Consider the following 15,832-nt stretch of genomic DNA (forward strand, 5'->3'; position numbering starts at 1 on the left):
TCCTTTAAGGAAAATTCTTTTGATAAGAAACAACCGATGGAATTTCTTTACCCTCTTCGCTTTCAGAGTCAAAGTGTTTTATTTACGGTTGAAGTGCGATACTATGAAACAACTTGTTAAAAGACAAAATGTATAGATCAATTGATGGAAAAAATCCAATGAAACAAATGCAAAAGGGGAAAGTAACATTGAATATTATTTTGTTTGATCATGCGAAAGTTAATAAACAAATAGGTGCTCATTTGATATATCATTCATTAGTCATTGAAGTACTGGCGGACTACATAATAATAATAAATAAAAAACTTTTATATCAGATTACAGGTGAACGCCTCTTTTGAGATAATATCTGTGTCCCTTTTTCTGGCAAAGGCCTCCTCCTAATCCTTCCATTCCTGTCTGAACTGTGACACTCTCTGCTATGTACCTGCTGTTTGCTTCACCCGGCCTTTTTTATGTTACAGGAGGCAAAGGGGCAGGACCCTCACGTGGTGATAAGTAATACTTACACTGCTAGGCTTACACCACATACCCCACTCTTTAATTTATCATATGTATGAAATATTCACGGTTCATGTTATACTTAGCTATTCGTATGAGAATAGGCCAGATATATCTATATTATTTAGATCAATTTTCAAATTATTGAACAAAATAGGCTACCATTATGATTACTCTAATGCGGAAACTTTTTACATTTATATCACATACAAACTATTGATAGATAATAGATGAAAATATTTACAAAAAAAAACTATTTCTTATAGGAATAGACAAGAAGCAGAACTCTCAGTCCACTCACGAACAATGGCGCAACTTAAATCTTTAATTAGCGCCCGTGCACTTAAACTACCCACAGCCCAAGAGTTTCGAGGGAACAAAGTCGAAGTTTATTTTGATAATTATTGAAAGTTAATTTTTAATTATTACAATGTAAGTTAAGAAAATTGTACATGTGATTGTAATAATTAATTACTTATAAAGATAAATTAATATTTTATAGATTTTTATCGATTGTTATTTTCTTTATGAGTACACTTTTCTTATTGAGGTAATTGGATGCGAGGTGCAAATTTCTAAATAAATATTCAAAATGTCTTATCTTTATTTGTAAGGGACTTCACAATCGCTTTTAGTTTGAATTCATTACGTTGAGGTCAATGTTTATAATATATCTCAAGGGAATCACCGCTTTATTAACCACTCGGTTTCCATAAACAAATTATCAATCGTAATTGTTACGGACAATTACGTCGTTGGCATCCGCTAAACGTTCTATTGGCAGTTGTTTCCAAGCTGAAAAAGAAGTAGAAATGACGCCCTGTGCTTGGTATCTCGTGATCATCTTCTTATATTTATATTGTTTTTACGGGAATCGAATCTGGAGCATTAAACTTGTTACAGCCACACACACAAGGCTCTCGAGTTGCGTTTGCGTTGCCGGCGTTTTTTTCTTGAAAGCCGACATCGTACTGGTGCCTTGATAGGCATCTCGTTCCATAACGCGTCAGAAATATAATCAAACCCAGTATTAGTAGATCAGTGAGGCAGTATTTAATATAAGACTCAGATGTATTCATTCAGTGATTTTTATGAGCGACGCGTGCGCAGTCACATCGCTACAAAGATAATTTTAAATTAAATTCAAAACTTCGGATTTTCTGTGAAAACATTAACAGTGCACAATGGTGAGCAAGAAATATAATGTGAATGATAAAGATATAAAAACTGGAAGCAAACATAATCAAATACTTATGTCTATAGTGGGTAAGTCAAAGGACAATTAAACAAATGTGTTTCTTTCATAAAGAAAGAACAGTAGCATTACCTTGATGGCTGGAAGTCTTCCACCGTTCTTCTGTGTCTGCTTCTCAGCATGATACAAACCTAGGGACAATTACAACCACAACATACGCATTACACATTAAAACGTACCTTGTTCTTTAAAAGGAAAAACAGTATGTTTTGTTAATAATAATACTTATCCTTGGGATTGATTTGCTCCAGTTCAAACAATTTGTATCAAAAACTTGGCGATTGAAAAGAGTGGCGGTAAGTTTCTTGCCAGTTCTTCTTGCCCGCTCTACGCCCTTGACTTGCTAACTGGTAGTAAATGTATATTAATTGAATTTTTTGACGTTAATAAGTGTACTTGTTTACCTAGATCAATAAAGATATTTTGTTTGTCTGTTTGTTTCTTGTTTGACCAAACTTTTAAAATTTTCTTTTTTTCTGGTTATAATTTTTTAAATATTATTATTACTAGATAGGTTAATATTGTATGTTGGAAATTAATTGTAATAGTTTTCCTTGTCTAATAATGCATCCAATTTTGCGAATTAATGTTTCAATTGACGCGTTGCCAAATTATCCCAAATTATTTATGTATATTATATATATTAACACGTGCTTTTCTAAATATGGCTTAGATGATGCAATAAGATATAGATAATTTAAAGTCTAAATGAAAAACAATTTATCAATATTTTAGTTATAAAAAATAAATCTATATGTATAATAAATAAATAGTAGCGAGCTAAGTGCGATTGTGGTTGTTGTATGGATATTTTCAAATATTACGTTGAATGAAGAGGCAGAAAGGACCAGGGTTTAGTCCTGAAGCCGAAAGAAATCGTAGACCCTTAATTGCATGTCGTGCTCACTAAATCTTGGAAAACTAAAAGGTTCCATATCTCATACATCCAGAACTAGAAGTGATCGGCCCAGTCTGTGAAGGATACGTTCTGTGTTAAGTATCTTTACAAACAAAAAATGGCGTGCCATGTTAGTTGGTGAAGAGGCGGACGTAACGGACGCATTGCATGTCAGGATGTGGATAAAGCTCTGTTGTTACAACTTACAACATCCTGCGTTAAGCGAAGCAAACCCAATAACTTACCTCAATCCATTTTTGCCCATTTGAGACATAAGTCTCAATCCAAATATTGATAAAAGTGTGCCAATAACCAATCGACGGATTGTAATAGCCATCTGTCGACACAAGCTATCCATGGTAGGTCGGATCGGTGTGGAAAGACCTTTATATGAAATCTTAATATTTTAACTTAAACCAGTTGTTTTAAATAATTAAAAAGCTATTTGATATTTTTTAAACATATTTATATTTTAATATTATTTGTACGTTTTTATTTACTTTATTTGGTTGATATTGTTTGTCAAATATAAACTTTTGAATTTAATTTGAATGTCAGAGGGCTTAAGAAGAGTAAAGATTCATTTTTCAAAGATTCATTCATTTCTTGATGGACCCTAATTCGACTTGCTTCGGAAATACTTCAGTGGGTTCTACATAATTGTTTTAGCCTTATATCTGTAGACGCAGGAACTCTTGTTGCCATAGTTACCATAGATAGTAAACCATAATTAATGAGATATTTCCTTGGATGACAGGACAGTTCAAACTTAGCCATATGTCTTGCCATAATCCTAACCATAAAATTTATTGTTTACAGTATGCATGCCAATACTGGCATATGGTACTGCGATGGGTTGGATTTCACCCCACAAAGCCCTGCTGATGGGGGAATCCTCACCCTCAGAGAGACCCCTGACTGAAGAGGAAGTATCCTGGATGGCATCTATCATGTTCATTTTTGCACCGATAGCTGTGTTCGTATACGGGGTAGCTGCGGATAGATTTGGACGAAAAAATGCTTTGCTCTGTGCAACTTTGCCTATATCTGTAAGTTATTTAAGAAAAAAATATATTACCTATATATATATGCATGATATTTTAAGCGATTGAACTGAAATTGTTAATTTTAAAATTATCAAATTAATGTAATCAAAGGCTTTGACCAGATATATGAGTAATTACTAAATAAACATAGATGATAGTAGATTGTAAGAATCAAACTATAATTTATTAATTATGTTAATACAATCTACGTCAATTAAAATAGTAAAAAAATTGAAATTGAAGAGAACTGGCATAGCCACTTTTCCAATAATATTTCTATTTCTATTCACTATATTATATTCTTCATTTCTCAACATTATCGTATTAACATAGTATGTAACCATAATGTATGTATTGGTGTAAATAAATGGGACAGAGGCCTCGCCGAAATCCAACGATCGCCATATTATTCCAAAATATATATTTTTTAGTTTATTAGATCGTTTATATAATATCGTATATCGTATTGTAGATCGTATATCTTCTATAAGCTCTTTCATACATATATATAAAAGAGCTTATGCTTATAGCCTTATAGACGGCCTATAAGCAGGTTCATAGCCCGGGTGTAGACTAATAGATGCGTGTCAGGCACAGGAGACTGATCACCTATTAGATTGATAAATGATCATGAAACAGATACGGAAATCTAAGTCCTAAAAAATGTTTTTTTTTTAGTCTATATATATATATAATTCTGTATAAAACACACAAAGCTTCGAAATATGTAATAACAATTTAATTCATAGGTCGGTTGGGCAGTTAAACTGATATGTGCGCACCCTATAGCGTTGATAGCTGCGCGTGCGCTCATAGGCTTCGGATCAGGTGGAGGCTTTGTGGTATGCCCTCTTTATGTAAAAGAGATCAGCGAGGACAGTATACGAGGAATGACTGGGACATTTATAATATTCTCACAGGTATTTATATCATTCCTAATCCACCTATACTCAGATTTTTCATTCCGTAGAATTCTGACAGCTATCATTTTTTGACATCTCAGAGAACATTTCGTAGGTAAAACATAAAAATATGTAGCATTTTATTTTTTATTGCCTAAACGAGTCAAATTTGGTCCTTTTTCGGTGGCAAACTGTTTAGTGGCAACACTTATGGCTTACGGCCATGTTATGGGTTTTTAACTACAAAATAAAACAAAATAAACATATTTTAAAATATTTATAATAAACCTTAAGCTAAGAAATTAATACTAACATGCATTAACTAATTAACTAAACTTATAAACTAAAATTAACCTTAACTAATAGGTTGTGGGCGCCAGGAGGATTTTTATATTTGGGTCATCCCACCAAAACCCGCTGTATTATACAGTAGTGTTCACAACACAATGACACATCTTCATCCAAACATTCGTTGTATGAATATTAAATTTGAGGGCATTTCTCAAAGCTAAAAAACAAACCAAAAAAAATGTGACAGAATTCTACGGAATAATAAATCAGAGTAGGATAAATACAATTTAAAAATCAAAATTCATGTAGGTAACACAATGTAGACTTATGAACGTCAAAAAAGGAATATACATTGAATGCTTCTAATTTTACATTTACTGCTAGTTCTCAAATCAAGGGCGTAGAACGCCAGAAGAATACTGTAACATAAATTACTGCCGTAACTATGTTAATAGTTAATAATTTATTTATATAATTAATTCTTAATACTTAAAGTATTCAACTGAAAAATACTGTATCAGTGTCAGTACAGAAAAGTCTGACAAAAGTGCATTCGACCATAATGGAATCCAATAAATGAATATGTCGGATAAATATATCTTCACTCCATAAATATGGCTATTAGCGGGTTTAGTAGGCGTCATGTGAATAAAATGCGAGCACAAAAAATACGAATAATTATCGTACTGAATTTAATTTAGATTGACACTTCAGCTTAAATTATAACGAGCAACGGGTTCAAGGCAACGATCCCACTTTTATTCACAATCTACTCAACCACAGATCACATAGACCCAACTCAGTCCAACGTCTGATCACCGCAATGCTCTACTGAATACTTAATCAGAACTACCCTGCGTTCCCTGTTGGTAGCCGATAATTGTTAGCACGATGTTACCTTTAGCTATATTCTATATTAACTTATCTAATATATAAAACTATCAATTATTTGAGATACAATTAATTTTTACCTAAGAAGTAAAAAAATATTCTCGGTACTGTCAGATTAATTGTGCAAAAGTAATTTCTTTCAAACATTTTTAATGTAATTTTGTTCTGTTTTACGATGGCTTCCTCCGTTGACATACACTTAACAATCGGTGCATTCTATTTAAAATAAATTTTATTTCATTGATACTCAAACTTATTTTGACGCCAGAGTTGCACATAACAACTACTCCAAGGTTTAAGCATGGAAATGGCCTATACGGGGACCTACAGGCCACACTTTCTTATACTTATGATTTGCAACAATGCAAATAACATGACGGTACTTTGCGATACCAAGGACCAGAACCAATCTGTTACACAGATCCCCATTAACAAAGACTCCGCTTACAGAATGCTGTCTCTTACACTATCAATATACATACTTGTATGTTTACAGAGTTCACAATAGCGATATTGTCTATGTAACATTATTTTATTGATATAATTTTTTTGTTAATAAATAAATAAAAATATATATGTGTGAAAGTCTGAAAGCAAATTCTTCCAGACGTAGCATGTAATACTTCAATAGCTTTTTCCCTCTTAAAAAGGAAATTCGTATAAATGATCAAGGACTTACGATTATAATACAAAGTGTAGGCCATTCACCTCACTGTAGAATCTCGCCTATTTTTCCAATACACTGAGTGCTCGATTTAGCAAAAGGGAATGTTTGCGTCGAGTTACATTTATGGTATAATTTCTTTCAATGAATACAAAGGTTTTTGCTTATACTTGACAACAAAATATTCTTCTTTGAAATTAATTTGGTTGAACACGCATATCACAGGAATCACTTGATTTATTAGGAAACGCCACCACGGAAGCGAAGCAAAGAAGCGAAGAAAACTTTTGTTTTTGAGAGCTTCCATTGCATATCTGTGTTCTTAATATAATGCAGATGAAACCAATGGGAACAAATTGTATAAAATATTTTTGAGAGGCCCTTCTATCATACGCTTTTTATTACGCGCGATATTTGCTATGTCGTAGCAATATATAGTAAATTAAATCAGTCCAAAACTGTTATTTGATTTCCCAATATTGGATCTATAAAACATAACATGTACTTACTGCCGTATTTACTTACTTACCTTTTGTTTGCTTTATAAATTGCCTCTATGAAAAAGAAACCAATGGGAACAAATAGTAAAAAATGTTCGAGCGGCCATTTTATCATACGCATCATATTATCGAAATATTTGTTATATTTTTATATAATTAACTCCACACAAAGACATCATATTCTACATTACGTTCTAGCCTAACTTTACTACGCCCTTGATTTGAGAACTGGCAGGAAATGTAAAATTAGAAGCATTTAATTAATAATTATTTTTTTAACGTTCATAAGTGTACATTATATTACCTACATGATTAAATGATTTTTGAATTTGAATTCAATATCACTAAGCCCGTAGTATGGAGAAGTTTAATAGGCTTGACATTCACGTATTGGTGGAGCCTTCGATCGTGCATTCCAGCAATATTTTTGTTTAATGTACTGTCGTACTCGACGGGAATTTCTATCCCAATGGAAGTCGTAATTGCGAATGTACCAGGGAGCATTGACTATTCCCCTGAGCACTTTGTTATGGAATCGTTGTACTATTTTGATTTGGATGGAAATACATTATCTTTATTTATTTCATAATACTAATCAAAACGACTTATTTAGCTTGTATGAATACACTGCAACATATATTTTCAACCATTTTAAAGAATTTTTAATTATCCAGAACATGTTTTTGCAGACAGTTGGAAATCTTGTCGTCTTCATCTTAGGTGACCTCTTGCCATTTAAAACAGTATTATGGATTCTGCTTGCAATACCATTGGTACACTTCTGTATATTGTTGCGGCTACCGGAGACGCCATCGTACCTGGTCAAATGTGGGAAAAATGAGGTATGAAAATTTTCATATTGGAGCAGTATTTTTGTTATCGAATAAATAGTGTATCCTGGGGATACCTAACTTTCTGGAATTTGGACAGGATTCTGAATCCGCCCTCTTTTGCTTACCACGCTTTTCTGTTGTATCGGCAATAATTCACTTTGGCGCAAAAAGACAGCCTTCAACACTATGACATGGGCAGCATTAGAAATCGATATAGCACAGCCTATCTGTGATAAGGAAACTCATCCGAGATACAATTTCTGTTCCCAAATTAAAAGGAATACAGACATGCTTTACGAACCATTTTGCAACCTGTCGAAGACCTGCAACCTTCGTTACCCACTTCGTTGGTACCACCCCGTTAATATTCTGTTCCATTATTGCCAACGAAAGATGTCTGGTCGAAATTAAATGTATCTTTGTTGACAGGAAGCTGCCAAAGTGTTGGGTTGGCTACGATCGTTTCCACATACAGACAAATCTATAAGTGAGGAGGTGGATCGACTGATTATTGAACAAAGTACATCGGAGCTAAAGTTCTCTCCAAAACTGTTACGTAAGTTTCTTTAACTTTATAACGGGAGGCAGAAGCGCTGTTTTTTTTTTAATAGAACAAGGGGCAAACGGGCAGGAGGCTCACCTGATGTTAAGTGATACCGCCGCCCATGGACACTCTAAGTGCCAGAGGGCTCGCGAGTGCGTTGCCGGCCTTTTAAGAATTGGTACGCTCTTTTCTTAAAGGGCCCTAAGTCGTAATGTTTAAATATGTTTTTTTCTATACAGTGTTTGCTGTGCTATAGAACACTCTGCTCCTCAGCATAATGAGCCAGTGTAATTACAACCACAGCACACACGCATTACATACTTAGAAAATACAGGTGATCTTTATAAAAAAAATGTTATCTCTTTTTTTTCTTTGAATATTGTTGTTTTGTGTGTTTTGTTAGTATTAAATGTTGTCTTAAGTCTAAATTTGCTCCATAAACGTAGGCGGTATCACACAGTTGTATATACGATTTATCTTCCTATATTATAGCAACGCAACAAACCACTCGTATAATTTATCGTGGCTTATGATATATCATAATATATATAAGCCACGGTATGTTCCGCAACGGCTTTTGTTTTCTTTTGAAAGTGTTGCTGTGAGACTGTGCGTATGTAAAAGTATAGGATCAAACAAATTTATTAACTTATATATGTATAAGTATATATACATATATAAATTAATAAATTTATACATATATAAGTATGGTATATATTAAATAATTTACTTTGAATTATACAACAACATTACAGATGTCAAGTTTATGTATTTTTAACACGAGTTCTATCGTCAAATCATTTAGGGCCTGTTTCACAATGTATGGATAAAATGTCAAATAGCTATGCAACACATAAATTATTCGAAAGATAAAAGTTCCAAATAAGATACTTCGAATTTCATGACGTATAGCGCTATCTGATAGTCGTGAAACGCAAAAATACTATTTATCGTACCAATAAGTAACAAATAGCTTATTTGGAACTTATCCGGACATTGTGAAACAGGCCCTTAATCTAGTATTTGGTGCATGTTTTCGATAACGGCATGGGATAGAATTTAAAAACAAAAGCCGTACTGACACGCTTGTTAATATCAGTTGTCAAACGAAAAGAGCGATCGTGTCGCAACTCTGTGATATGACTCGCAACGCACTATAGTTTCGTTTACAAAAAAATATCCTCAAAAAAGCAATAAGGATTATTTGGATTTTTTAAAAGCTGGATCAATCTTCTTAAATATCGCAGGCATCCCATATGTCCCTTTTGGCCAAAACTCAGATTAGGCCATCTGATAAACGAGGTAGGTCTGGATATCCCTTGCTCCCTCACACTTTAACATCAGTTTTCCTTTAGTTATTACAATTTTTTTTTTGATTTATCGTTTTATATCTGTTCGTGTATGTTATGTTTGACTAATGGTCAATTATATATGGCACACTTGTGCCGAGCATTAATATGCTTTTTGAATAAACAGCAAATTTATATTTGTTAGTATTATACAAGGTAAACAAAAGAATTGTCTCAAACCCAATTTTATTAAACAATCATCTTTTTACAAACAAGTCTAGCCTCTAAGAAGCTCCGAAGGTGACGCTCCAATTCCGCAAACAAACAAATAATTTTATTCTACCAATTGAGTGACCCCTGACAGAACATTGTCCTTGATATCAAAACTCATCATTTTCAATTTGTCCGCATATTAATTCAATGTTTGTTATTCGTATTAGGTCAAATGTCAAATCTACAATTGCGCCGTTCAACTGTTACAGCACGAATGTATTTATTATATTTTTCCTGCATCGTAACGTCCTTTTTTTAATTAGTTTGTATGTAGATAATATTATTCTTACCTAGTTACTGAACTGTCATCAAGAGTCCGGTTTTCAAAGGTTTTCTATGGAGATTCATGTTTCGGTTTGGAAGGTTTTTACTTAAATGATCCTAATCCTTGGGGTTGATTTGCTCCAGTTCAAACAATTTGTATTAAAAACTTTGCGATCGAAAAGAGTGGCGGAAAGTTTCTTGTCAGTTCTTCTTACCCGCTCTACGCCCTTGACTTGCGAACTGGTTGTAAATGTAAATTTACAATTAATTTAATTTGTTTTTTTGACGTTCATAAGTGTACATGTTTACCTATATGAATAAAGATATTTTTGAGTTTGAGTTTGAGGCATTTTAAGGCTTTCTTTAGCTGAATCTAACGTTATTTGAATGTGCCTATCTAATCTGGTTTAGTCGAGTTTCGAATCCCAGGTTCTCTACGATTTTAGTTTCCGTGTTTAAGCTTTTGCTTTATCTACATGTTACATATGTAATCTATTTTTTTTTCTATATTTTTTTACTCTCACCCACTACGTGTAAAGTAATATAAGGTTATTGGATAGCTCTTTAAACATAAAGTTAATTAAAATACACAAATTAACAGCAAACTTGCTCTTTTAACGGCTCGGTTTTTTATCCTAGTAGTTAAGTGTACGTTTGTTAAACCTGTGACTGTATATTCGAGAAGTGTTTTGGCCTAGTGGCTTCCACGTACAACCCTCGTTCCTGAGGTCGTAGGTTCGATCGCCGTTTACCAATCGTCTACCAAATGCTTATCACATTAAAAATTGTATTTTGTTGTTTTTACCAATGTATCAGAAAAATTCAGCGTGTGTCAGGCACATGAGGTTGATCACATTCTTGCCTATTAGATTGATCATAAAACAGATACAAAAATCTGATTTTTTATGGTATATTCGAAACCAGATTATGCGAAAATAGATTTTTTACCTTTGGACTTGCTCAAAAGGAAAACTTAGGCAAGGAAGGCTCACTGACCTGCTTTTCAAATAAGCAAGTGCATAATGAATGTTTTATTTGAAAATATAACCAAGAATGTGTGTGAATAAATTGATGCAAATAACTGTATGGTTTTATTTTTTAACCACAGTACCTACTTGCTATCTATTAAATGTTTTAAAGTCATAATGTTTGTTACAGTTGCCGACAAAACAGCGCTGAAGGCCTTTTGGGTAGCCCTCATAGTGAACCTGACTCGAGAATTCTGTGGATGTATAGCGGTCTTGGTCTACGCAAGTCATATTTTTGCTGAAGCTGGCAAGGATCCCGATTCTAGTATTGCTTTATCACCAAATAAGCAATCGATTTTATTGGCTTCGGTGCAAATAATAGGATCGTTTCTGGCGTGTCAGCTTGTAGATAGAACTGGGAGAAAGGTGATTAAATCCTTTTGGTATTATTTATTTACAAAAAACACTCCTGCCTTAACAGGTGACCCTAAATTGACAAGAGTGAATAAAATTTACAGACAAAACAAAAAAACAAACATGAAATTAACTAGGAAAAACAAAATTACCTACATAATAAAAAATACAAGAAATTAATTATTATAGGCACTAACAAATAATAGAACTTTTGCCAGCTAACTCAACGGAATAATGAAAAAGGTCCGTTAACCTATGTATTTCGTTAACTAAATTAATATACAGAATCATATGTGCCCTTTTTAGAAGGTTAGCCCTGTGGGCTCATAAAGTAACGGCAGACGATGTCAATTATGTATTGTTCATTAAAACAATCGTCCTTATATTCCAGTTAATCATTAAAAGGCATTTGCCGTGAAATATAAATGTAACTGACGTGATCCACTTATAACCAGACGTTTAGTTATCGACGCAGGGAAATTCAAATAAATCCAAAATGAATGAAAGACATTTCTCAGGATCTTGACAAAACTTTTACATGGGACATTATTGCAATATATTATTGTTTTATAGAACAGGTACCTAATCAGGCAGGAGGCTCATCTGAAGTTAAGTGATACTGCCGCCCATGGACACTCACATTGCCAGAGGGCTCGCAAGTGCGTTGACGGCCTTTTAAAATTACGCTCTTTTCTTGAAAGCGCAATTGGTTCGGAAATACTTCAGTGGGTAACTGGATCCAGAGCGCGCGGCAAAAACTGACTTAAGAAACTCAGTTGTGGAATGACGCATATCGTGATACAGGTGAAATCTGCATCTGCATCACCATTACATGATAGAATAATGAAGTATGATGATGTGTAGCCCTCTAATGCAGACATGGTCTGATTTTGATTCAAAGACTGTGAATTTTATTTTCAGCCTCTGCTAGCAGTTACAAGTCTGGTGGCTGGCCTCAGTATGTGTATTCTAGGGGTATGGTTCTACCTTCAAAGCATCAGTGTTGCCCTCCCTGGCTGGCTGCCCATTGCTGCGTTATGTTTTTGCATATTTGCAGACGCGTCTGGGTTACAACCTCTACCATTCGTCATTATGACCGAGATGTTTAGCTTCCAGGTACTATTGGTATTTTTATAATGACAAGTATTTATGATAGATAGATATGTAGTTTAAAAAAGGCAAATCAAGTAATGTCTAAATATCAATAGGTATTAATAGCTGAACTCAAAAGTCGAACCTAGGATTGCATAATTGAATACCTACTTAGTTCATCTAGACTCTAGACTCTAGAGTCTAGATCATCGTTTCTCAATCGAGGAGTCGAGTTTATTTAAAAAGGTTAAACTGAATATAGGTACAAAAGATTCATTTATTAAAGAAATTAATAATTATAGTATAGTGAGTGAACTAAATTACAATATATAAAGGCGGCAAACAAAACAGAAAGAGCGGGTATCGCGAGGAATTGCGCCCCGGTTCGCCCATGAATAATGTTTAAAAAAATATTACCGATGTAGTCGGGGCGTGTTTCCCGACGCGTATTCACAAATAGTAGCCGTGAAATGTATTTTTTGTTTGTTGAAAAAAAAAGTTATAATGTCCCTGGATACGATGGCAGGGGGAGTAGAGTAAAATATTTAACAAAAAAAAACTCTAGAGACGGTTTCATGATTAATGTCCTATTAGGCATTTAAATTAAGTTAATAACTTTAAAATATAGGCATATTATGTAGTTTTTACCTTACCATATTTGTCAACAGCTTCGAGGCACAGTAGCAACACTGATAATGGCGATATCATTAGGCACAGACTTCGCGCTCCTCAAATTATTCGCACCACTCAACAATTGCATAGGATATCATTCTACTTTCTGGATTTTTAGCTTTATATGCCTTGCTAACGTATTTTATTTGATATTATGCGTTCCTGAGACCAAAATGAGAAATCTAGAAGACATTTACGCAGATTTGGAAGGCAGAAGACGAAAGAAAAAGAAAAATGATCAACCTAATTTATAGATATTTTAAGATTTAGTCTATAAACAATTTTAAGCCAATATATTTTTACATTAATCTGGGTAGAGAGACCGCAGCACTGTTGACCTAGTGACTTCAGTGTGTCTCTCATCCCTGAGGTCGTAGGTTCGATCCCAGCTGTACACTAATGTGTACTGTACACTACTTTCTTTCTATGTGCGCATATAACATTTTCTCGAACGTTGATGGAGAACATCGTGAAAATTAGCTTGTCATACACTAATCACGGTTTTTGCCAATTAGATTAACAAAAGATCATCAAATAGATTTATTTTGGAGCACTTAACTACTGATTTATTTTTTCATGGCCGCGCATTTTTTTATAAAATAGGGGTGCAAACCAGGAGGTTCATCTGATGTTAAATGATACGGCCGCCCTGGACAATCTAGATAAGACGAACGTTATTTTTTATACCTAGGATTGTCTGTATTCCTAGTTACGTAGGAAGCATATAAATTTAAAACTGTAAGAAATAACCCAGAAAAACTAAAAATATAAAGTATGTTTTTCAATGTAACAACAGCCAACTAGGTTAGTTAGCTGTTTGATTAACAGCCTAGCCCTTTCACTAAATAACTAGCGGCCTGAAAGATATTCCGAAGTTAACTTAAAGTTATGATTCGAGAAATTTTTATTTCTTTAAACTTAACCGTGGCGTTGGATCCACGACTTGGCCACCCTGTATATATTTATAAAATACTCTGCTTAGTTTAGTTTTAGTTAATAAACAGTACATTTGATTCTGTATGTAAGAAAAAAGTTGTTTAGTATGAAGAGTCACTATTGTATGCGTATACTTAATACTTCATGACAGAAATATGGTTGTGAAAAAATTCATCTATCCCTGGCGTATCCTCGTTGTAAAATATTAAAACTTCTTGGTGTTAAATTTGTTATAGACAATAATTTCTTATAATTTATAGCAAAGTTTAGACTTTACTTGACATAAGTCTATAATCCTTGATTAGTTAATGTTATGTCATGTCACCGGGTTGCTCAAACCATTATCCAGTGTTTTTACCAATATTTTTATATTGATATGTACACTTATTCCGTCAATATTTAAAAAACATTACATTTCCACCAATTCCCAAATCAAGGGTATGAATGGGTTCTCCCATAATAATACTCCCTACTGGCCAAAATATTAATTTGTGTTTTCCAGGTAATTGTTGCAATATATTTATTTATAATGTAAATAGTAGAATAAATAATAAAACACAATTCAATTAAAGGAAATTTACTTGATAATAAATAACTAGAAGTATACAAAAGCTGTTTTTTTATTTTTTATTTTTTACAAATTTTCATAACGCAGTTACGATACGATAACAACAATTCTGTGTTTAATGTTGCCATTTTCCAAATTTAGGGAGAAATTTAAAACAGAATTGCTGCCATACACTTAAATAAAGACTAGTGAACATTCAACATAGGTACAGAAAATGAAGCACAGGTTAAATACTAAGAATTATATTTGAACTAAGCTGTTCTTGTTATACGTAAATATTCCAATCAATGTATATCTGCTTCTTTTCATCACGGTGTAAAAGCTATTTGATAGATAGAGACGGAAGCGTAGTTTTTATAAGCAGGATCGTACTTACGTTTAGTGGAATATTTAAGACCCAACATCGCTTGCCCGTTCTTAAAAATACTAACTATAATTAATGTTTGAACAATGAAACAATCGTAAAAACGCTTTTGCTCTTCATTCTAATTAGATAAATTACTGTAATGACATTTTTTATTGTTAAACTATTACACTAAAAAAACACCAACGTTTAAATCATCGAATAGGAAAAATTTGATATACACATATATATTTGTATATGTCGACAACGATTATCTCTCTTCCACTAAACGATATCTCCAAAGTAGTAGGAGACAAATATCTTGCGCTATAACAAATTATTGCTTGGATCATCTTTTCTTTGATACTCCATTTTCCATACCTACGACTTGAGTAAAACCTAAACGTAATAACTGACAAACGAAAATAGGCCAATCCAATAGTTGTATTGTTCTCCCTTTCTCATATAGATAAAGAATGAGATGGCATTCGTTAATCCAAATTTCCACACCGCTTATGCCCTAAATACTTCTAAGCAGTATTTACACTCAGCTTTTTACCACCGCTTTTTTGAGCAGCTTTGAAACACTCTGCCCACATCCGTTTATCTCCTATAACTTTCTTTAATAACGACTATCGTTTTAAATGCCTCACACATGTCTTCAGCTCGAAACATTTAATGACTGACG

The 15,832-nt window shown here is 33.5% G+C and overlaps 1 protein-coding gene across 2 annotated transcripts; it reads left to right on the forward strand.

Moving 5' to 3' along the window:
- Positions 1-1,550: 1,550 nt before the first annotated feature.
- Positions 1,551-15,210, forward strand: LOC111002289 (facilitated trehalose transporter Tret1-like). Of its 2 annotated transcripts, none has more exons than XM_022272436.2 (8): positions 1,551-1,767; positions 3,474-3,703; positions 4,450-4,620; positions 7,638-7,790; positions 8,211-8,337; positions 11,310-11,545; positions 12,455-12,649; positions 13,294-15,210. In XM_022272436.2, the coding sequence occupies exons 1-8, from the start codon at positions 1,686-1,688 to the stop codon at positions 13,549-13,551; spliced, it is 1,452 nt and encodes a 483-aa protein (XP_022128128.1). In that variant the 5' UTR covers positions 1,551-1,685; the 3' UTR covers positions 13,552-15,210. The 2 variants fall into 2 exon arrangements, with proteins under 2 accessions (XP_022128128.1, XP_022128129.1); XM_022272437.2 differs by having other exon boundaries at positions 1,559-1,688.
- The last annotated feature ends 622 nt before the right edge of the window (positions 15,211-15,832 follow it).

This window comes from Pieris rapae, chromosome 20, assembly GCF_905147795.1.
Source record: "Pieris rapae chromosome 20, ilPieRapa1.1, whole genome shotgun sequence".
Lineage (NCBI taxonomy): Eukaryota > Metazoa > Arthropoda > Insecta > Lepidoptera > Pieridae > Pieris > Pieris rapae.

Bases quoted from the DNA above. Each gene is read 5' to 3' on its own strand.
- LOC111002289 (XM_022272436.2), top strand. From the start codon at position 1,686: ATGGTGAGCAAGAAATATAATGTGAATGATAAAGATATAAAAACTGGA. The intron at 3,704-4,449 runs GTAAGTTATTTA...TTTAATTCATAG, and splicing joins GTGCAACTTTGCCTATATCT to GTCGGTTGGGCAGTTAAACT. The intron at 4,621-7,637 runs GTATTTATATCA...ATGTTTTTGCAG, and splicing joins CATTTATAATATTCTCACAG to ACAGTTGGAAATCTTGTCGT.